The 23,362-nt window shown below is 46.9% G+C and overlaps 1 protein-coding gene across 2 annotated transcripts in view; it reads right to left on the bottom strand.

Moving 5' to 3' along the window:
* Positions 1-23,362, bottom strand: part of CNIH3 (cornichon family AMPA receptor auxiliary protein 3) — a 179,451-nt gene that overhangs the window by 89,013 nt on the left and 67,076 nt on the right. For both annotated transcript variants that reach the window (XM_075540586.1, XM_075540587.1), the window contains exon 2: positions 2,846-2,914. In XM_075540586.1, the coding sequence (XP_075396701.1) occupies positions 2,846-2,914 (69 nt within the window). The remainder of the gene's footprint in view (positions 1-2,845; positions 2,915-23,362) is intronic.

The raw sequence follows: 23,362 nt of genomic DNA, 5'->3' as shown, positions 1-23,362 counted from the left end.
GGGAGGAATGTATCTAAAATGCTTGCATCTGTGGCTTTTATGTTGTCTTACTTTTAAAAAAAAATCTCAGATGAGAGTTCTTTCCCCAGAAGCATGAAGGTACTGCATCCAGGAAAATTCTCTGGGTATCATATGGTCCAGGTTCTTGATCGAATGAGCTAGCCAATTAAAAAATGAGGTGTGGGAGTAAAAAGGGAGCAGGGATCCAAGCTTCTATGCCATCTAGCACCACTGCTCCATACTCACTCATTCTTCCACCAACAATATCTGCTCGGTTCCTGCTCTGGGCAGGGTCTGTCCTCGTGCTGTCCTTCCCTAGAAGCTCCAAATGGAGTGTCTAAAATCCATCATGTTCTTTGTGTGAGGGACTTGCCACCGTCAGATGGAAACCAGCTTCGCAAGAATATCACACGGTTAAACCAATCCCCTGCAATCCAAAGTGGAAATGAAGTGACGGGAGTGCGTGGTAGAACCACTTTCTCCCCCAGCATTTACCCTGGGGCCACGCAAGAGAGCTCTGGGGTGCTCAGTGGGCTGCTTTCCACATGGGCCCACAGCTGGGATGAAGGAAAGCAGACTTTTGACTTCTCAGCCTTCCAGAGGGAAAGCTGGCTCTCAGGCCAGAGCAGCCTTGTGTAGCTGGTACATATTGACAAACCAGGTGTGTCCTGCCGGTGCCAAGCACAAAAATAACCAGAAAGAAATTAAATCTGAGATGAAACTCTTTCAAGCCTAACAGACCTAAGTTACCAAAGATAGGTGCTGTGAGGGGTCGTTGGAAATGAAATGGATTTGAACCAATTTCACCAAGTGTAACAAATGTTCGAGTGGATCTTAGAGATTCTTGCAACAAAGAGTTGGCTCCGTTCCATTCGAATTGGGCTCTATTTCACTGAATCGAGGAATGTAAGGCCTAAAGGAACCACAAATATTATAGAATCAAGCCTCTTTAAAAGCAACACAAAGTAAGGGGAAAATAAAGGATTTGGAGACAGACAGGGGTTTTCAGTCCTTCCTTCGCCCCCATGAGTTATGAGTCCCTGGGCAAAAGACTCAGTTGGGTGGGTCTGTAAATTGGGTTAGTGATGTCTGTCTGGCAGCGCTGTTGTAAGGATTGTAGAGCGTGTTTGTAAGATTGCTTCTTGCTGTTGCTTGCCATTGAGTCGATTCTGACTCCTGGCATCCCATATGTGCAGAGTAGATTTACTCCATGGGGTTTTCAAGGCTGGGGTCGATTAAAAGCAGATCCCCAGTCCGTCTTTCAAGATAATTCTAGATGGGATTCAACTGTCCATTCTGGGGCTACGAGCCCACCCAGTCGTTCTTAAACCAAAAGATCTGCTGCCACCAACTCAGGGACAGGGTTTCAGAGACTGTAAATCATTACAGAAGCAGACAGCTTCATCTGTCTCTCAAGAGGCAGTTGCTGGGTTTGAACCATCAACCTTCTGGTTAGTATCCCTATGCATAACCCATAGCATCACCAGGGATCCTTCCAAACTATCAAAATTTAAGACTTCAATAAGAATCCTCATCTTCGACTTGATAGAGAAAAAGACTAAGGTCCAGGGCCACACAGTGGTCTTTGGCCACTTCTCCAAGAGCATAAGAGCCTTCTTCGGGGACCTGGATATAAAGAAGACGCGGCCTCTTTGTCCCTCCTACTGAAGAACAAAATCACAACCTTCCAGGGCATGACGAGAGCATGCAAGTTGAATCTGATGTTCTTCTACAAACTTCTACTGAAAATGGCCAACACAGCTGATGAGATTTCAGGAGATGAAAACTTGATTTTGCACAAAACCATGACAACTGGATGGTGGGCCACTGAGGTTGAACAGAGACACAAATACCTGACTCAATGCCAAGCCGAGAATGCCAGCCTGGAGTCCGTGTACAAAATGCTCTGTCCACACGTACGGCAGATGCCATTCTCCAGGATATGGGTTGCCCTGACCAGATAGTCAAATCCAGTGCCACCCAACAGAAGCCACACCTTCTGCCTCTCCCTCCTCATCCTCCTGAATGAATGTCTCTGCTTCCAGAGGTTCCCAATTAGAGACCCAGCCCAGGCAGACGGGAGGGTCAGTCAGGCAGTATAGCACAGAGCAGCTGAAATCTGCATTCTTACCACACACCCCAAATTGTCTCCTGGGGAGATCTGGTTAGCGAGGAACATGATGCAGCCCCAGCATTCTGGGAGCAGTGCATTCTGGACTAGACAGGCAAACTGCATCCAAGTCCCCTGGGGGAGGCGAGTTGCTGACAGGGCCACAGAGTCAGCAGAGAGGAGCACATCCTGGGCAAGGGGTATTGGGCTGACGAGCACACGCTGGGGTAGGAGCTTCATACATCAACCTCCCTCTGAGTCTTCATCTGAGAGAAAGCCTGACGCCCACATGTAATGGACGGAGGGCCACTAATGAGCTCACTGGCCCACATACAGGGACACAGACGCTCCTTGTTGGAGGGAGAGTTACTGCGGAACTCCAACGCAAGGCCTCCGGCAGCCGGCAGCCAGCAGAGCGGCCCACGCCCACCCAGGCCACAGGGACTGTTCATGTGGACTTGCAAGCTATCTTGAACCTTCAGCTGGCCCCAAGAATGGGAAGCCCGGGGAAACCTGATTTGCTCTGTAAGCCTTTGCCTAATTCACAATTCAAATATATTTTTTTAAAGAAATGTTAAAGGGGAGTCTCCACACGCCAGGTGGAGAACCAAGGTCACAGCCAAGATACGGTCTTTCCCTCGACTCCTGCAGCTTGTCAAAACTCTCGCCCACTTTCTGGGCCCTGGATGACCTCTGGTGGCATCTCCCTTCCCTTCCCCAGTGCCCGGCACGTACCGCATGGACAGGGTTGCACTGGTCTATAGGGCTCTTAAAATCCGTCCTCAGCTCATCGAAGGCAATGATCTGAAACAGAGCATGCAGAATCAAGGTGTTAGTGCAAAACCAAGGTCAAGTGCGCAGCCTCCCCAAAGCTTCCTGCAGAGTCATTGACATGAAAGGAGGCACCGATGAAATGAGATTGGCCAGGTGGTCACTGCTTCAGAAGCTGAAGATACGTAAGCACGCGAGGTTGACGATACTATTCTGTTCAGTGTTGTGTGCACTTAAAAACGTCGACATTTACCACGTTTCTTAAGCCTCCTGGGCATTACAAAAGGAGCCCTGGTGAGGTGGTGTTTACACGCTGGGCTGCTAATGTCAAGGTCAGTGTTTTGAAACCACTAGCCACTCTTCCTGAGAAAGACGAGGCTCTCTACCCCCTGCAAAAAGTTACGATCTCCGAAACTCCCAAGGCAGTCCCACCCTGACCTATAGGGTCGCTATGAGCTGGAATCGACTAGCAGGCAGCAACTCTCCACCCCACCCCACCCCACCCCCACGCGTCCACCTGGGTGCTTTACAAGAATGTGCGATGAAAGTTCTATTGTTGTGATAACAGACCGGGACTTGGATAACCAAAAGCCAAGCCCACTGCCATGAACTCAATTCCGACTCACAGCGACCCTGTAGGAAGACCCAGAACTGCATCATGCCCTTCCCAAGGCTGTTGTCTTCCTGGGTGCTGGTGCTCACTCTATTCTCCTGTGATGTGGCTGATAGGTTTGAACAGCCAACCTTTGTGTTAGCAGCAAAGTGCTTTAACCACTATGCAGCCAGGGCACCTTGGGGCTTGGATAAAGACGCAGACCATTTTAAACTTCAAATCAGCAGTTTTGACTCCTCTGCTTACATAGAAGGGCTAGGTGCCATGACTAGTTCATGCTGGCAGAGATGTTGCTTAGGGGTCCAAAGGACAGAAGAGAGGCAAAAGAAAGGTTTTTTTGTTTTTTTTTAAAAGCAGAGTTAACAAGAACAACAATAATAACTGGACTGGAAATGTCCAGTCTGGACACTTGGGCTCCTGGGCAGTCATAGGGACCGTGGTCTGACATTGAGTCCAGAAACAGTCTCCCAGACATGATGGCACATCCAGAGAAAGACCTTCCCGGGGAATGAAGGTTCCCAAGCCCACCCCAGCCTGCCACCCTGGCCCCAGAGGAAGACAAGACAATATTCAGCCAGTGGTGTGTCCTCCCTTAAGAAGTGGAGTCTTTGGGCACCATCAAGCTGTCTCTCTTAGACAGTATCAACTCCCCTACTCTCCACTAAGGCACATCCCAGGGGGCCATGGACACGTGGCAGAACTTCTGAAGCGATGAAGCCAGCAGCCACTACCCTCCCCAACCCCTGGCACCGCTACCCTGCCTCCCTGAGCAAACCACCCCAAAGCATAGGGCTGAAGAAGTACGTACCGAGTGAGGGGAAACAACTAATCAATCTCAACAACGTGTAAGAACAAAGCACTTCTAAGTCATACCAATGTCAATACTCCTACAGGGTGAGACCACCACTTGTCTGTCAATGTGTCGCCCTGTGGAGGCTTGTGTGATGCTGGAAGCTCTGTCACTGGTATGTCAGATGTCAGCAGGGGCACCCAAATGGTACAGGTTTCGGCAGAGCTTCCAGACAGATAAAGAAGGGCCCGGCCCACTTCAGAGGAAAAAGCCGCTGAAAACCTGCCGCCTAGCTAAGGGGCTGTTCAGTGTTTCCTTCTGTTGTGCATTGGGTTGCTATGGGTCGGAGCCAACTCCGTGGCACCTAACACCAACAAGAGCACGGAGTTAGAGGAGCGCTGACTAGGTTTGTATACAACCGGGCCATCTCTCGATCACCCTTAGCAAATAGGACAAGATCTAGCCTGAACATTGCAGGAACAAAGCTCACGACTTCCCAAAGATGTTCATTCCACATCCGGCCTCCTGGAATGACTGCATCGCCTTCCGGTATTGAACCAAGACTACCTGCTTCCCTGCAGCCTCCACCCTGTGTCACCTAAGTCCAGTCTGGCCAAATTTGATTTCTACCCTTTTGAATGACTGGTGGACAGCGGAGGGGATTTTTCATGAGGTGTAAAGATGATATGGAATTCAAATTCCAGTGTCCATAAATAAAGTTTTATTGGAACACTGCCATGTTCACTCATTTGCATACCGTCTGTAGCCACCCTCCTACTACAGCAGCAGAATTGAGTATGCGCAGTAGAAGCAGACGGCCTGACAAGCATAAGATATTTACTATCCTGGCCCCTTCTACCTCCCCAAGGGGGCAGGGGGAGTGGTAACCCCAAGCTAGTCCCTTATTTACCCAAGGAAACTGCCTTGTCCAATATGGTGGCCACTAGCTACGTATGGATGGCTATTTACATTCTGATTGAAATATATTCGTGTTAGATTAAACGTTCAATCTCTAGCCTCATGCGTCTAACAGCTTATGATTAGATGGTGCATCTATCAGACATTGCCACCATTGGAGAAAGCTCTGGGGAAGTAACTTCCCATGAAAACTTCTTCCCCAAGAAAACCCTTCAGCTGGTCTCAGCATTCATGACCCCACCACGTCTTTCCCCTACAAGCTGGATCACTATTACCGTTCTTTACATAAACTCATTCTAAGGTTCCCTGTCCTGATCGCCCCTCCTTCGCATTGCAGCCTACTAACGCCCATCCTGAGAACCGAACGGCACAATGAAAACTGGCCACACAGAGAGTAAGACTCCTTCCCCACCCCTGTAGCTTATGCCTCTGTTAATACCATCAAATGGGCTTAGCTTTTTGTGACCATTTCACATCACAAGTGTTACACTGAACTGGCCTTGCCTGAAGCCCTCGTTGCTTTCATACTGGCTTCCGTTAAGCTCGGTCAACCCTCACAGTTAGTCCTATTCACGCCTCCCTACTCGGTTTGGTCCTTTGGTCCAATGTATTAAGACACAATCTCCCAAGTGCAAATCCTAATTCGTATCATGTCTTCAGTATCTACAGCCAGCCACCCCACCGCTTCCATTGAATTACAGGGCTTCCGAAAATGTACATCTTACCTGGTGCAGAGAGCCTCAACTTCCTCCCACTAGTGGTTTTGAACTGCTGACTTTGCAGTTAGTGGTCCAATGCTTACCCGACAGCACTGGCATAAACTCATGGGGAAATCCCTAAATTCACCATTCCTGGCTGCCCACCCACTAGGCTGACACCAGCACTCTTTGGGATGACTGTCCTGTTATAACTGGGGATGCATTATATTTTATTGTATTTGTTATGCATTGTATTTTATTACTATTTTTATTTTATTCGGTCCAGTCAACCGAAGTTGACATACTCAGGGAGGCTGGGAGCACAAGGAGTAAGTGAGCCAGGACCCCCCAGATTGTGAACACGCAGCTGTATAACACCCATCTCCTGTCCTGCGTGCTGGGGCTGTGTGCTCACAGATGTCAGAGAAAGTGGGCCTGGGGTAAATGGAGCAGAAGCAGCTGGTGTTTGAAGCAGGAAAAAAGGCACACTTGGGAATGTCAAGCTGTTGGGAGAATCTGAGAGGCGACAAGCCACTGTGCCTCAGCTCCTGACCTTGAATCTCAGCACATCAGGTGATGAGTCTTTCTGAGTGCTTTTTCTGCTTGCTAGCTTTCTTGCTTTTCATATCACTTTTTAAATTTTTGTTGAGACTTACTTCATATTTAGCAAGGGGGTCTATTTTCCAGAAACATTCTCTGTATGCCTGAAAAGAATCTGTATTCTGCAGTTTGGGATACAGGTTATAGGTAGGAGTATAGCTATAGGTATAAATATGTCCATGAGATCAAGCTTTCACTCAACAGTGCCTCAGACACCCTACACAGGGGTTATTTTTTTAAAAAATAGCTGTTTTTTCATTTGTCTGAAAATACCTTTTTTAGAGAATCTCTTTTGGAGGGGCTATATTAGTTTAGCAGGCAAACAATTTCAAGCTGTTTTGTTCTGCTTCGAGATGTTATTTCACTGTGTTCTGCTTCTCTTAATGCTGAAGAGTCAGCACCTGACCCACTGTCCACAACACAGCTTTTCCTCACAGTGGCTCTCAACCTTCCTAATGCCACCACCCTTTCATACAGTTCCTCTGTTGTGGTGACCCCCCCAACCATAAAATTATTGCTGTTGCTACTTCATAACTATCATTTTGCTACTGTTATGAATTGAGTGACCCTGTGAATGGGTTGTTTAACCCCAAAAGGGGTCCTGACCCACAGCTTGAGAACCGCTGCTCTATAGCTTCTTTCAAGTATGTTATGGGTTGAATTATGTGCCCCCTTAAAAATACAAGGAAGTTTCAAAGAGTTTGTGGCAAAGCAGAATAAAAAAAGACTGTAGAACTCCCCATGATTTTTTTTAAGGCCCTTTGTATATGTTGTGAATCCCTAAATACTGTGGAAACTATCCTGTTTGGAAATGGGAGTTCCTTTGTCACGTGAATGAGGTCGTGTCAGTGCGCCAGATGTGTCTTAGATTTGGGTGACAGTTTGCAAAGCAGATCGGTGTCCCACGCAATAGTCCAAGCACATTTGGGTTTGTGACACAGATTGCAGTCCATGGGTGCTCTCTGCAGATGGCACAACAACGTGCACAAGGAGGGGAGAGCTGTCAGCAGCCCAACCCCCAGGAATTACTCACTGACGAACCGTTACGCATGTTGGACATGTCCTTAGGAGGGCCCAGTGCCTGCAGCAGGACACGGTGTGTGGTAAAGCAGAGGAGAACAAGGAGACCGTGGGGGATGGCTTGAGACTGAGGCTGTAACAGAACAGCCACGGCGAGGGTGGTGCAGGGCTGGGCAGTGTTTGTTCTGTTGCACGCATCATCGCTGTGAGTCAAAACTGACTGACTCAATAGCACCCAAAAATAACCATTCACCTGAAAAATAGTGGGTGAGCATCTGTGACTAAGGCACGGACCTAACCACTGAAGATACGAAAGCCAATAAAGCAGAGCTCCGCTCCTCATCCAGTCCCTAGCCCAGCGGAGGAGATATGGGATGTTTGGGGATAATGACATTAGAATTCAGTTCCGCTGCCGCCTGTCTCTCGGCCCGTAGTGGCGTGCAGGTGGCTAGGGTCCTGGCAGCTGTGCGGCTGTTGTTTCAAACACCAGCCTGGTCACCCACGGGGAGAAGCTTCAGCAAAGCGGCTAAGACAGACTACGCAGAAAGGCCTGGCAATCTGCTTTCAAAATCCCTGTGGATCATGAATGTTGTTCGACTTCCTTGCTTGGCACATGCCATTGGGAGGGATGACTCACTGAGCAAGGTTTGTCCTATTTAATCTCAGAAACGCATGGGAGTGGTGCCACACCCCCCCTCCCCGGCCGATAGGGCCACTGTGAGTGGGTATTGACCGGATGACAGGGAGCTGTTTGCACGACTTTAACATTATGGATGCTGATTGCCACAGCTTTCTCCCGGGAAGCAGCTCCAGGTTCAACCCGCCAGTTTTTCCAAGTGCATTTAGCCATGTGCCTCCATGGCTCCTATGAGTATGGTATTTTTTTCAATTCCAAATTCAGTGCCATGGAGTGTTTTCTGACTCACTATAGGACAGAGAAAAACTGCCCCCTTGGTTTCAGGGACCTTAACTTATTTTTTAAAAATCATTTTATTGGGGGCTCATACAATTCTTATCACAATCCATACATACATCCATTGTGTCAAGCACATATGTACATTTGTTACCATCATCATGCTCAAAGCATTTGTCTTCTACTTGAGCCCTTAATATCGGCTGCTCATTTTCCCCCTCCCTCCCAACTCCCCCCTCCCTCATGAACCCTTCATAATTCATAAATTATTATTTTGTCATATGTTCCAATATCTGACATCTCCCCCCACCCTCTTCTCTGCTGTCCATCCCCCAGGGAGGAGGCTTTACGTAGATTCTTGTAGTCAGTTCCCCCTTTCTACCCCACATTCCCTCCACCCTCCAGGCATCACCGCTCTCACCACTGGTCCTGAAGGAGTCATCTGTCCTGGATTCCCTGTGTTTCCAGTTCCTATCTGTACCAATGTACATCCTCTGGTCTAGCCAGATTTGTAAGGTAGAATTGTGATCATGATAGTGGAGGGAAGGAAACATTTAAGAACTAGAGGAAAGTTATATGTTTCTACCCTGCACTCTGACTGACTCATCTCCACCCCGTAACCCTTCAGTAAGGGGTGTCCAGTTGCCTCCTGATGGGCTTTGAGTCTCTACTCTGCACTCACCCACATTTATATTGATATGATTTTTTGTTCTTTGATGCTTGATACCTGATCCCTTCGACAACTTGTGGTCACACAGACTGGTGTGCTTCTTCCATGTGGGCTTTGATGCTTCTCAGTTAGATGGCCGCTTGTGTATCTTCAAGCCTTAAAGACCCCAGACACTATATCTTTTGATAGCCGGGCACCATCAGCTTTCTTCACCACATTTGCTTATGCACACCTTTTTCTTCAGCAATCGTGCCAGGAAGGTGTGCATCCTGGAATGCTAATTTAATAGAACTATGTGTTTTTGCATTGAGTAAGTGCTTGAGTGGAGGCCCAATGTCCATCTGTTGCCTTAATACTAAATCTATAAATATATGCATGTAGATCTGTTTCCCCATACTCTTTTATAAATATATTTACATATGTACATTCCAGTCTTCAGACCTCCATAACTACCCTTTGTCGCCTAGTTCTTGCCTCTATTTCCTTTTACTTTCCTCTTGTCCCACTATCATGCTCAGCCTTCATTTGGGTTTCAGTAATTTCTCCCGGTTACATTGCTCTTGCTGAATCCCTAGCAGGCCTCTCACACCCTCCTTGCCACTGATTTTGGATCACTTGTTGCTCCCCTGTCCCTGAGTTGGTCAGTACCACCTCCTTGCCCCCCACTTCCCCTTCTTCCGGGTCCCCCCGGAACCATTGGTCCTGCTATTTTCTCCTCTAGACTATTCATCCAGTCTATCTTATCTAGATAGATCTGTAGAGATAATAATATGCACCAAAAATCAAGCCATAGCAAGATAGGCAATCAATGAGAACACAGCAATGACAACAAAAAAAGAAAACCAAAAACCCATAGAAGAATAAATTAATTAAAAGAAAATAATTTTTAAAAGAAAGAAAATCCTGTAAATGGATGAAGGTCTGATTTTTTATCTCTAGGCGTGTTCTTCAGTCAGGGACCTTAACTCTTCATAGGTGCACACAGCCTTGTCTTTCTCCAGCAAAGCCCCTGGGCGATTCACACTCAATGAATAGCTCACTACACCCTCAGAGATCCTGAGCGCTACCATGCGTTGCATGCTTAAAATACATCAGGCAATGGACCAAGGGTTGTACATGCTTTTCATTGCTTAATCCTTTGCCCATCAATAAGGCAGGGTCGATTACTGTACCCCTTTTAGAAATGAAGAAATTGAGGCCTGAAAGGTATGTTCCTTGCTCAGGATCACTACTCTCATTCCAGGATGATTCAAAGCACGACCCCTGTCACTAAATCCTTTGCAGTTAGCATTACGTTATACTGTGTCCGGTACAGACAGAGAGAAGAACGTCAACATTCAAAGAAGGAATGGCTGCCTGGTGGAATAAGAGCCAAGCTTCCCAGGAAAGGCAAGATTTGGGTTACTCTCTGCTTAGCATTAACAGACTGATTAGAATTCATCCATTAATTCCCCACCTCCAGGCTGCTAACCAGTATCTGAGAGCAGAAAGACACAGGCAGCCCAACACAGTAGAATTCCTTGGGTGCTGCAGACGTTTCTGTAATGCCAAGCCATTCACGGTGACTGTGCATGAGAGAAGCATAAAGAGGCCACCGTGCCCATAGGCTGCAGCCAGCTTTTCCATGCACCCCCTGAGCTTCTGTTCTACCAAGAAGCCTAACACTTGATGGCGCTTAGTACCTGCTGATCCAAGGTCAAGATCGCTTCAGATCCCACCTCACCTTGCCATGTTTTAGCGAACAGTAAAATTCACATTTTGCTGTTGTTGTGCAGGTGTTTGAATCTTGACAAAGGTATGGATGGAGGGCTAAATAGACAGTAGCTCTTAGGTTGACTCCAATTCATGCTTGTGGCAATCTTTCATACCCCAAAATGACATGCTGGCTCACGTGTCCGAGTCCACTGTTGTGTCCACGGTGTCAATCTGTCTCACCAAGGGCTCCCTCCGGCTCACTGGTCCTCTACTTCACCAAGCACGACATCCTCCTCAAGTGACAGATCCCTCCTCGATGACTTACTGAGAACAAGTGGGTTGGACTATGATCTGTTGGGACCCTCGAGTTTTCATTGGCTCGTTTTCAGAAGGAAGGCAGCAGGCTTTTCTTCTTTGTCTGCCTCCATCCGGAAGATCCATTGACCCTGCTGGTGTTTGAAATACTAGCGGCATGATTCCAACATCGTAGCAACATGCAAGTCATCATCTTTCCGATAGGTAGGCAGAAGTATTTCATTGCAGTTTTAATTTGCATTATCCAGTAAGAAATGATGTAGTATATCATTGGTTGCCATTCATATATCTTCTTTGGTGAAATATGTATCCAAATAAAATTGGCCTATTTTCCCCCCAAACTAAACAAAACCAAGCCACTGTCATCAAATTAACTGTGGTTCATACCAACCCTGCGTAAGGTCTCTTAGACAGTAAATCTTTATGGAAGCAGACAGCCTCATCTTTCTCTCTCAAAGAAGCCAATAGACTTGAACCACCAACCCTGAGGTCAGAAGCCCAATGCCTATCTCACAGTGCCACCATACATTTTGAGAGTTCTCTGTCTATTCTGGACACCAGTTGTTTGTCAGATATGTAATTTGAAAACAAGTTATTCTAGTCTGTGGCATCTCTTCTCATTCTTTTTGTTGTTGTTGTTCTTTTTTTGTCTCTCTTCTCATTCTTAATGAGATGTTTCACTGAGACAGTTTTTAATTTTGAAACTTAACAGTTTATCTGTTTTTCTGGATGGGACATTAGGCATTACATTTAAGAATTCTGCCTACCCAAAGTTCCAAATATTTTCTCCTGTTTTCTTCTAAAATGGAATTTATTTTATTTTGATGGGCAGGTTTTAATTATAGAATTCAATTTATTTAAAACACAGAGTTGTTCAAGTTATCTAGTTCTTGCAAAAGCTTTAATACATACGTGTTCTGTCACTTGAGCGAATTGGCGTGTTTAATCGAAATTGTTGAATTTACAGGTTAAAATGATATCCAGAGCCACCTTCATTTTTGTTCACTTCCCTGGAGGGAATGTCCCCTTATTTTTCCTCGCCAAACCCCTGAGGTGGAAGTTCAAGGAGGCCTGGAGAAGGCTAGAGAAGACAGCAGTAGAAGACTGGGGAGAAAGAGAAATCATCTCCCACAAGCTGGAGCACCTATAACCTGGGTTATATCTGTGCCCCCTGGGGATGGGCCATGCCTGGAAATAATGGGGGCGGGAATGGGGCACTGGGATGGGGTGCAGAGGCACAGGTGCTGTATTAGAGGAAGCGAGAAGGTGAGCTGCCAGGACATACGCGTGTGTCAGGCGAGACGGCCCAGGAGAGTGAGCACCAGGGAGTGTGCAGAGGAAGGGAGCTGTGAGCAGCTACACACCCCACTGTGACACTGTTTCTATGAAACATCACTACTCAGCTCAGGCTCCCTCCTTCCAAAGGCCATGCCAAACCCACCAACCTTCCGCACAAATGAAGCTCTCTGGGCGCAGCCTCCCACAGTGATGGCATCCTGGGCTGAGTGTGCCCAAGTCTACAAGCCTTTCATCCCTTCAGGCCTCAACTCCCGGAGGGGGAAGCAGCTGGGCCCCACTCAGGAGACCAGGATTAGGTAAATCCTCCAAAAAAGCATCCGAGGAACCCTTTCTTCATTAGGTCCACAGCATTTATAATCGGGGGTAAAAAGTAGCTTCACTTGTCTGAAACAGTTGCTTTCCTATAAATAACCATGCTGTGCTGTCGCAAAAAGCTGCCTGGAAGAGAAAGGAATGGTTGACATCTTGATCTCAGTCAGCCAGGCAGCCCGTGGGGCTCATCGGAGAGTTCGGCATGAGGAAAAGCCTGCTTTCTCCCAGGACCCTCTCTCCCCTGGTTAGGAGCCACACTGTCTTATTTCTAAGAGACCTTAAGTGGCTAAAATCTTATTATCTTGCACTGGCGTTGCCTCAACGTACTGACATACTTGGTCTACACAAGAACTCTGAATTCACTAGGGATTCTCCTCCTAGCACAGAGCTGGGGACCCGAGACCCAGCCAGGGAGCTTAAATGACATACTCTAGGTTGGACCATGAGTGAGTGACAGCCCTCACAAAGACCTAAGTCTTTGGAATCCTAGACTGATTAGTCCTCGATCCAACATTGGCTCTGAATGGAACAGCCCAAAATGAAGTATATAGATGAAGAACGTAACCAATGCCACTCACCAACTTGTTGAATGGAAACCTAAACTGCCGTGTAAACCTCACCCCAAACACAATAAAATGCTGTTTAGAACAACAAGACCTGGTTGTGCAATGAGCAAGAAAGTTACAGAGCTTAAATCAAGAGAGGCAGTGGGGGAGTGTATGAGGAAATAAATAAACATTTACATATATATATTTGTGTGTGTGTGTGTGTGTGTGTGTGTGTGGAGAGAGAGAGAGAGAGAGAGAGAGAGAGAGAGAGAGAGATGTTGTTGTTATCGTTAAGTGCAGGGAGTTGGTTCTGACCCATAACAACCCCACGCACAACAGAATGAGACCCTTGCTGGTCCTGCACCATCCTCACAGGGGTTCCTGTGCCTGAGCCCGTTGATGCGGCCACTGCACCCATCCATCTCCTTGAGGGCCTCCCTCTTTTTCTGCCCCTCCACTTCACCAAGAATGATCAAGGAAATGGTCTGTTGCCCAAGTCTGTAAGACAAGTGGCTGTAGGCTTCCCATCCTTGCACTCTGACTGTACTTCTTCCAGGATACATCAGTTTGTCCTTCTGGCAGTCCAAAGTGCCTTCAACAGTCTTCGTTAGCATTGATTCTTCAAATGCATTGATTCTTCAAATGCATTGATTCTTCTTCGGTCAACCTTACTCAAGGGGCAGCTTTCACACAGGCATAGGAGGCAAATGAAACATGCCATGGCTTGAATCAGATGCACCCTAGTCATCAAAGTAACAGCCTAGGTCCCATGAAAAACAAAATAGCCAAGTCCACTGCCATCAAGTCGATTCTGACTCATAGCATCCAGCATAGGATTTCCAAGGCTATAAATCTTGATACCTTTCACCCACAGAGAAAATGGTGGTGTTTACCTGTTAACCTTGTGGTTAGCAATCTGACACTTACTAGACAGTGTCATTGAGGTTCCTTGAAGAAAACTGAGGGCTATAGCCTTCAATAGGATTTTTGCTTGAAAACACACACACACACGAGTCCCCACTACCAAACCAATAAACAGCATCCTGACAGATGGGGAAATGGAAGTTGCTAAGGAATTCGTTCTTCTTGGATCCACAATCAACGTCAATGGACTCAGCAGTTAAGACATCAAATGAGGTATTACACTGGGCCAATCTGCTACCAAAAGACCTCTTCAAAATGTAAAAAACAAACAAACAACCCGCAAAGCTGTTACTTTGAGGTCTTAGATACACCTGACTCGTGTCACGGCTTTTCAATCCCTTCATAAACATTGGACCATTAATAAGAAAAACAGAAGGATTGATGTCTTTGTATTGTAGTGTTGGCAAAATATATCAATTGAAAAGCCCGTGGACTTGCAGAAAAATGAACAGGCCGATTCTTAAAAGAAATACAAGGAGAATGCTCCTTAAAGGTGAGGATGGCAAGCCTACATCCACTAACTTTGGACACATCATCCAGAAAGAGTGTCACTAGCCAAGAACACCACAGTTGCTAAAGTGGAGGGTTCCCAAGGGAGACAGTGAGAGCCACTGACATAGCAATGGATTCAAACACAGTAACAATCATGAAGACGGGCCAGATGGGGCAACAGGCTGATTGTTATAAAGAAAGTTGGCATGAGTCAGAGCTGATGGCAACAGCTTACTTTGCATGATCGAGGAAGGCCTCTCCGTGGAGGTGTCATCAAAGTTGAGAGATTCAAAGGATCAGAAGGGGCTGGGCATGGGACAAGACAGTCTGAGGAAGCATGTTCCAGAAGCCTAATAGAGGCGCAAGCTAGGTATGTGTGAGGCACAGAATGGCCGGAGTGGTAGAAGCCTAGTAAGTCAGAAAGACAGTGCTAAGAGATGGGGTTGAGAGCAAAGAAAAGCCCACCTGTGTAGGAGTCACCTAACCCTGCAGCAAAAACAAACCTTCAAACCCTACACTAAGAAACCATGCGGCCCATCTGTCCACTGGCCACGTGACCCTCACGTGGCTTGAGAACTGTGTGCTTGTTGCGGGTGGTCTCTAGGTCCAACCAAGGCAGTAGTTGCATGAGTGTGATCAAAGGGGCATCCATGACGTTGGTCACTGTGCAAAGCCAGTACCAGTTGTGCAGACCAGGGAACAGGTGGTGGACTTGCTGTGTAGTCTGGGTTCACTAGAGAAATAAATTCAGACACTCATATGTGTGTAAGAGAGAACTTTATACACAAGAGCAATTGAATAATGAGAAAATATTCCAGCCCAATCTAGATCAAGTCCATAAGTCTTATATTACCCCATATATCAAAACTAATTTGTAAATTCTTCTTGAGACTCGCACAGCCATGCAATGACACCAAATGCAGGAAGATCGCAGACCAGTGGGTGGAAAGTCTTGTGGATCCAGTGGCAGTGTAAGCATCTCAGCTCTGGCAGGGGTCTCCACGCGGTTCCTTCAGCTCCAGGGCTCTAGTGTAGCTCCATGTGTCTTGTTGACAGGAATATCTCACAGGGAGTGTGTTTTAGTCCCACCTCCAGTGAGTTATTTATCGCTGTTGCACCTCCAAATGAGATCAAGCTGCAACCTGAATGACAGGCTAAACTCTACCCCTTCACAAATTGACAAGAGATCATGCAACTGCCACATTCACCCAAATGAAAGAGACAACATAGAAAGGGAGATCACAAATTCTGGCAAGTCAGACCCAGGACGCCCAGGACTGATTTGGGTTAAGCCACCGCAGAGCATAATTGGGGGGGAAACTGTTCAAATTTTTCTAATGTGTGACCACACAGCCTGAACCCTCAAAATATCCTACCTATAGGCCCATTAATCAACAAGGATGGCTCTCCCAGTTTGAAGATCTGACTCCTAGCTGCAATCAGCAGGTATTTCTCTCTTATTTTCTCCATTTGAAAATTATCTGTGACTGCTGCTGCTGTTACTGAAGATGCTCTCTGGAAGGATGCCTGTGGGTGTCAATCATGATTATTGGTGTCAGAGAAATAAACGGGAGTTTTCTGACCCAAAATAAGCACTTCCCCCAAAGAAGCAGCTTCCAAACTCACGCTGAAAGGCCTGGAAATGTACTCCCAAATATCAGGCCATGATAACACTATGGATCACAACCGTTCCAGGCAGACGCAGCCAACTGTGGGAATGGTGCAGGATCGGGTTGTATTTTGCTCCATGGGACATCACGAGCCAGGGCCAGCTCCTTAGCACCAACAACACATACAGGGGACCAGGGTGCGGAGGATTAAATCCTCCACGTGGAAAATGGAATGAAAAGATGGTGAAACTTGTCCATGCACTTTTTGAGCCCCCTTGTACAGCCTATGCTCGGTCCTGGCTTGTCAGAAAATGGTGCAGCTGAGAGCCTGGGTGCCTCTTTGTTCATGGAGTCTGCGTTGCTGCGGGCAAGGTCTTCTGTGTGTGCTAGGCCACTCTGTGCTTCCAAGAATAATCAAACACTGGCTTCAAACGCAAGGACCTTCTAGGGCGCTTTCACGTGGGTACCAATCACACTCAGTGCTTTGCTCCACCAGCACGTGCCAGACATAGACAGGTTCCGTATCTCGGACACTCAGATTACTGTCCCCACAAAAGCCAATGCCACAGGGTAATTAAACTTCGCAAAATAAACATGCTTTATTTCATCTTGTATTTGTTTTATGTAACATCTTCAAAAGGCATGACTTCGGTTGAAGAATCCAATGGAATAAAAGGTCATTGGGCAGGTCGGAGATCAGCCTGCTGAGGGGAGGAGACGGAGCCGGCATTCCTTGCACTTTTCCCATTGGATCATGTAGTCTTGCCTAAATTAAGAAAGGTGTGCGGAGATTAATTAAAGCATTCATTGGTGCGGAGTACCACAGTGGTCATGACATAGCAGGGCTCCTGATCATAGAGCTTGGGAAAGTAAAATAAATGTCCAAACAGCACAAGGCTCTGAGTCTTGCCCTAACGCCACCCCATTCCACCCACACCTGTGAGGACTGCCCCAGGCAGACCTTGGGCAGTGCTGTGCCCTGGGTACTGCTGAGTCCTGAGCGGTGGGCTTATTCAGAAGGGCACAAGAGGGATGGTCACAGGGGACGCCTCTTTTCACATTAGACCCACCATGCATCTTGGCATCTCTTAAAGAGCTCCTCCAAGAAACGTGCAGTCACTCATGGCCCAGATCATCCAGACAGGGACGAGGAGCCGAGGGACCAGAGAAGGAAAGAGACCTGCCCGGGTGGGGAAGGAGAATTTGGTAGTCTTGTCATGCATGATGCTCTCTCCTCAACGGCACGTGCCCAGGGGCAATGCTAGTCCTCTTCCTGGGGGACTTCTTATGGAGGGGGCTGCCCAGAAAGGTGTGCACAGAAAGGCAAGGATGAGCCAAGTTCAGCCCTGAATCTTCAGGACCAAGACCCTCATGAACCTGGTAGCAACAGGGTTATTATTAGTCAGCAAGAAAATGAACTGTTGTTAAAATTAACTGTTGTGGAGGGCTGTTGTTTAAGCCACGCCTTCCACGCTGGACTTCCGACAACAATCCCACAATCCCCTGCTCTCCTGCTTTTACCATCCTCTGGAGTCTGGACCCTAGAGGCCTAGTCGTTACAAATTGGGCTGCTAACCACAAGGTCAAAACCACTAGGCTACCTGCAGGAGAAAGACAGGGCTTTCTACTCCCATAAAGAGTCACAGCCTCAGAAACTCACAGGCTTACATGAGGTCCGTCTGCGTGAAGGGGCAGTTCTCAGCTACAGCCAGCACCTCTAACCCCTTCGCCACCGAGTATAAAGCGACACCTCACCTCCTCGAAACGTCTCCCAGAAATGCTCTCCCTCTAGCCGGAGGGTTGGCCGACTTTTGAGACAGAAGAGCCCATCCCGTCCCTCACAACATCTTAACAATTATTCAAGGTGCTTAAATACATTTCTACAAACAAATGAAGTCGCCATTATCAGAAAAACATCCTGTAAAACGTTTCACTCTTACTTCAGAGCCACATATATATAGCAGAAGAGGCACACACGGCTCCTGAGTCACCTTTTGCCACTGTCACCCACCCCACCCCATCCCCACCCCCATCGCCCACTCCAGCCTGTCGTCCCTACTTCCCTCTCTTCCCCTCTGAGCCCTGGGAACTGTCAAAGGCCATTCCTTTGGGTATGAACACATTTATCTTGATTCTTTTTACGTTTGATGGTTATCTCATACAACAGCTGTCCTCTGTGCTTGACTAACTTCACTCAGCAAATGAAATTCAAATCCATTCATGCCATGAGGGGTCTCACAGTTCGTCGGTGATCCGTAGAGATGTCGAAGAGTCCGTGGTGCGTGCATGGCAAAGTTTCTTCACCCATTCTTCCACTGATGGGCATTGGGGTGCTTCCACATTCTTGTTGCCTTGACTGGTGCTGCAATGAGCACAGCTGTATAACGCTTAACATTCACCTACTGCCACTGAGCCAATGCGGACTCACTGCAAGGCCCTGTGGGCTTCCCAGACTGTAACTGTTTATGGGAGTAGAACGCACAGTCTTTCTCTTATGTAAACATCCGAGGAGTGAGCTAATAAAGTCTAGGCTGGATGAGGAAGGGATACACGGACATGACATAGAAAAGAGCAAGATAGCATACTGGTTCATAAATGAGTGAGAATGTGTTGGTTCAAATTCAAACTTGACCTCATTGTTTGTGTGACTGAGGGAAAGCTACTTCACATCCCAAGCCTTAGTGCCTGGCATTGAAAGAAGAGGACAACGGTTCCCACTTCGCCTCCTTGCAGTGAGGACCAAATGAGATGGTGCACGCAAAGCACGGGCGCAGTGCCTAGCACACAGCTCATGGGCTGCTGCTGTCAAGTGGATCCGACTCATGGTGACCCTACAGGGCAGCGCACGAGGCTGAAATCTTTATGGAAGCAGACAGCCGCATCTTCCTTCCAAAAAGCAGTTGGTAGGTTTGAACTACCAATTGTTCAGTTAGGAGCCAAGTGCTCAACCACTGCGCACCGGGATCCTTGCCTGGAACATAGTAAGTGGCAATAGAGATTAAGGACTGCTCGCATTACGAATGTTTGGGCTTCATCTCACTGGTCTCATGACTCTCTCCCACCAGCCTTATGCTCAGTCATTGGCATCACCCAGACTGAATGCAGTCAGTTAAGGGGAAAGTGGGGTAGGAGGTGCAGCTAGGGGTCAAGGGCAGGGCAGCTCTGGGCATAAGGTTGGGTGGGAAGGCCAGCCCAGCCTGTCTGATTGCAGATGACAAAGCTGAGTGTTGAGATGTTGGGAAGGAGGCTGGGGATTAGCAGGCGAACCAAGAAGGCAGGCATCAGCTCCTGAATGATGACTGCAAATTGGGGATGTACACAATGCTGGCTTATTTGCCAATGCCGGTGCCAGAATCTGCAGACACAGCTGGTTTTGACATTGCTTCCTGGGTCCCCGTCTAGTTAACAGAAAACAAAGATGCCCCAGAGCCATTTATTTCTGGGACTGAGCCCAAAGGAGCAGCCGGTCAGGCAGGCCTAGCCCCTGCCAACTTGCTCCTGCTGACACTCAGCAGGACCAGGCCCCAGTGCCAGCCAGCAGCCATCCCAACTGGGGGAGAGGATAACGAGGAGGTTCATTCTCTGCTGGCACATCGTCCTAGGTGGGACAGCCCTCTGAACAACACAGCAGGGAAGGAGATAGGAGGCTGAGCAGACTGCAACCATCTGGATCCCTTCCAGTTCCTGTCTGTCAGGCCAGGGCCCCCTGTGCTGTCCAGCCCCCTAGCTCACCCATCCCACCCAGCACCATGGCCCTGGTACATCCAGGGAGTCAGGAACCACAGTGTCTGTTCTAGATCAATGTCCAAAACCCTGGGCTTTTCCTGCCTCCCACAAGTCTGGGCTTGCTCTGGCTTCCTTGATCCTCATACATGGATGTCAGAAGTAATGCCTAGCTCAAGTTGTGCTTTTGGGTGGGAGGGGGGAGTTGGAATCCAGCTTCCCATCAAGCTTTGGAGCACTACTAGTTCTTTGGGTTCCATGGTTCTCGGTTCCTTTGGGTAAACAAGAAGCTCCTTTAGGCCTCAACCCTGCAGTGTCCCATAGCTAACCTTGCTCAAGCTCTGGGCTAGTGGGCCCCCAACAGTGAGTGGGCATGTGCATCAGAAAGGCTCGCACACCTCAAAGTGCCCTCAATAAAAGCCCATCATTACCCATTCCTTAAAATACCATTGCCCCATCTTATGTTTAAGAGATGGAGAAAGATATGCCAGTCTAGTGCTAATTGAAAGACAACTAAAGTAGCTATAGTAATTCCAGACAAAACCAATTTCAGAGCAAGGGAACGTATTAGAGATAAAATAGTCAGTTCTCTAATTAGACATTCTGTATTGGCAATGGTTTGCCAACCACAAGGTTGGTGTTTCAAACCCACTAGCTATTCTGTGGGAGAACAATGAAGCTACCTTCTCCCATAAAGATGTACAGTCTCAGAAATCCTATATACAATAGCTATATCTATTCAATCGCAATGGGTTTGGTTTGGTTTGGTTTTGGTTTAGCAACAGAACATCAACAACAACAAAAAAAGAGAGAAATTCAAATAGGACTTCAAGGAGTAATCGCTAAATCTATAGCTAAAGCTGGACACTTCAGCACCTCTCTATCAGTAATTGAGAGTTCCTGCAGACCAAAAACCATCTATTAATGATATAGGTGAGCTGAACAACACCATCAATCAACTAGCATTTTAAGAATATTTCATACAACAACAACCAAATACACATTCTTCTCAAGTTCACGTAGAACATTCATTGAGGCAGGCCACAGCCTGGGCTACAGCACACACAGTAAGAAATGTGAAAACAGAAACCACATAAAATGTTCTCTGAGACCACAACTGAATTAAACTAGAAATCAATGACAGGAAGATAGCTCAAAAGAATCCCCAAATATTTGAAGATTAAACAACACACTTCCAGATAAACATGTGGATCAAAGAAGTCTCAAAATAAAATTTTAAATACTTTAATCAAACAAAAATATACTTATCAAAATTGTGGGATACAGCCAAAGCAGTGCTCAGAGGAAAAGTCATAGCATTGAATCACATATCACAAGAGGACAGAGTTCAAAAGTGAATAATGCGCGTTTCTAATATAGTAAACTGAAAAAAGGAGAACAAATTTAAACCAAAGAAAACAGAAATCCCATTTGCTAGGCACTAGTAGAAACTCGGGCTAGTACAATAAATTAAGGCAGGTGAGAAGCTGGCCCTCATCAACTTCTATTCATTCTTTTGCCTAAACATTTAGGAGTGGTAGCAAGGCTTTGGTTACTCATGCTGACCTGTGAATTATTGTCATCAAATTGAAAGTGGAGTGAGCATGAGGAAGAGTATATGAAGGGACTTCAAAAAGTTCGGAGGAAAATTCCATTATCTTTTCATTCTAATTTTCCAGGAACTTTTTTTTTTTTGAGGAACTCATATTTTTATAGCAGCTTTGAGGAGCCTCGTGTTAAATGTATTCATCAAAACACTCCAAAAGCAGTAAATCAAACATTGAGGATGGGAGAAACGGAACAAACAGGGGCCCTTCCTCTGCCAGGACCTAGGGCAATCCGAAGGCTAGAATGATTTTGCAACCAGTGTGTGTCGAGCATCTAGCCACAGCACTGCTGTCTGCGTGTTCTGTGACAGGCAGACAGCCTGGGCTCCTGGGACGGGGGCAGCATGGCAATCGGGAACCTGGACCTGGGTCCCGGCTTTAATCCTGACTGTGTGGCTTTGGGAAGCCCCTTTTCACTCTTGTGCTGCAGCTTCTTCCTGTGGAACATTAGTACACTGAGCTAGATAAGCATTTCTAAACATAGAATAAGGATGGGGAGCAATTTTCAGAATTTCTGAGGCAAGTTTTCAGAACATAAGGAAGCAGGGCCCTGCCGTGGACCTGCTAAATCAAAAACTTAAGGGTGGGTGCATTTCCAGGGCCAGCAGAAGCACCTGACTAGTGTCTTCAGCTTCATAGGATTCAGTGTGACTTGGAGAATGCACCCTGTCACCTTCAGTAGCCCAGAAGGCTAAGTAAGATCCTTGAGAAGCTATAGACAGTATCCCCAAGTTTATCAATAAATCTATTGATTCGTGGTGTTGGGGGAACGGGGGCGGAAATCTAGAAATCTCTTCACAAAAGCAAACATCTTGACCGTAGTAGCTTAGTTTCTATAAACTCTAAATTGGAAACATAACCTAAATGTCAAAAGGGAGCCCTACCACAGACATGAATATGCAAATAATATAGTCAAAGAACCCTCCTGGTTTAGATGTTCCTGGAGGATGACAAGATGCAAGGCTGCAGGGGACAGGTGACTCCATCATCCTCAGCACCTGAAACAATTATCAGGCACACACAGTGGTGAATGCCTATCGACAAGTATCTACTGAATAAATGGGTTTACCCATCTTTGCGTCCATAGCCTGGTGCTTGCAATAAATATTAACTGAGCACAATGAAACATTGTTAGCTTTTTAAAATACTTCATCCAGGTCTTCATACAGCACCCAGGGCCTCATTCCGTTCCATCTGCCTCCCCCAACTCCCCACGAGCTCCCTAGGTGAAGGTGTCTGTACTTAAGAACAAGTAGTCTCTGCACTGAAGTCGGAACCCTGGGGGAGTTCAACGCACAGGAGGGCCAGTTCATCCACACAGTCTCAATCAACCCATCAGGCAGCAGCTCCCAGGACGCCGAGCCTTCGGTCTCTCTCCTGAAGACTCGCTAATTAACTAGCGTGTATAAGAATACTTTACTGGATAAAAAATGACTTTGCATGGCTTTCAGGAAATATAGAAAATAATGGGAAAATAATTGAGACTAAAGTTTAGATTCAGAAAAAAGTTAAACATGAGTCAAACTGAGAGAGAGAAAATATATTAGTCTGTTATACTTACATGTAATTATTTTAATGGTTTGGACACGTCCTTAAAATATATGCTGAAGTCCTACATATATACTTGTAAATATATGTAAGGCCTCCTATGGAAATAGAGGCTTTCTTTTGCTGTGCTGGGAGTCTGGGTGATGTATTGGTTATGGGTTGGGATGCTAACCCCAAGGTCAGCAG

Source organism: Tenrec ecaudatus, chromosome 1, assembly GCF_050624435.1.
Source record: "Tenrec ecaudatus isolate mTenEca1 chromosome 1, mTenEca1.hap1, whole genome shotgun sequence".
Lineage (NCBI taxonomy): Eukaryota > Metazoa > Chordata > Mammalia > Afrosoricida > Tenrecidae > Tenrec > Tenrec ecaudatus.
The sequence above is the reverse complement of the archived record's forward strand: the minus strand, read 5'-3'. Positions and strand labels throughout refer to the sequence as shown.